This window comes from Sinocyclocheilus grahami, unplaced genomic scaffold (genome assembly GCF_001515645.1).
Source record: "Sinocyclocheilus grahami isolate Dianchi unplaced genomic scaffold, SAMN03320097.WGS_v1.1 scaffold89174.1, whole genome shotgun sequence".
In the NCBI taxonomy this organism is placed as follows: Eukaryota; Metazoa; Chordata; class Actinopteri; order Cypriniformes; family Cyprinidae; genus Sinocyclocheilus; species Sinocyclocheilus grahami.
Window position 1 is genome coordinate 1 of NW_015531050.1, and position 566 is coordinate 566.

The 566-nt window shown below is 44.5% G+C and overlaps 1 protein-coding gene across 1 annotated transcript; it reads right to left on the minus strand.

The window, feature by feature from the left end:
• Window positions 1–41: 41 nt before the first annotated feature.
• Window positions 42–524, minus strand: LOC107581164 (tubulin delta chain-like). Its single transcript, XM_016266709.1, has 2 exons — window positions 363–524; window positions 42–288 (listed from the first exon to the last, which is right to left on the minus strand). The coding sequence occupies exons 1-2, from the start codon at window positions 479–481 to the stop codon at window positions 51–53; spliced, it is 357 nt and encodes a 118-aa protein (XP_016122195.1). The 5' UTR covers window positions 482–524; the 3' UTR covers window positions 42–50.
• Window positions 525–566: the final 42 nt, after the last annotated feature.

A 566-nucleotide genomic window follows, 5' to 3' on the forward strand; every position in this document is an offset into this window, starting at 1 on the left:
AAAAAAAAAAACATCTCATTGACCCAAACTGCTTCTGCACCACTAACATTTTAAAATTCAAAGCTCACTACCTCACCAGCCCCATAGGGCCATGTTACTTGATTCAGGATGAAGGAGTTGGGGTATAAGTCCCTCAAACGCTGAGTGATGTAGGTACCCACACCAGAACCAGTGCCACCTGCAACACTCATCATGGTGAAAATCCCAGCCAGACGATCACAGCGCTCCATCTCCAATCGAACCAGGTCCTCCACAGCTTCTTCATGATGTGGTCCATGAACACAGAACCTTCAGAGAACAACAATAAACTCACACATGACAAACACACATGTCAAGCTCAAACCAAGAGCTGACCTTCTTACCCATTCGCCCAGTTGTTTCCAGAGCCCTGCTTCTGGGAGAAATGTGCCTTGTCTCCATATCTCCATCTTCCAGATTTTGAAGCTTTGGCTATTGCTTGAGAGATAACTTTGGGCTCCATATCAACAAGTACTGACCGCGCCACAAGTCCTGTTACACATAAAGAACCTAATAAATATCAAATATTACAGGGGTATTGGCAAATA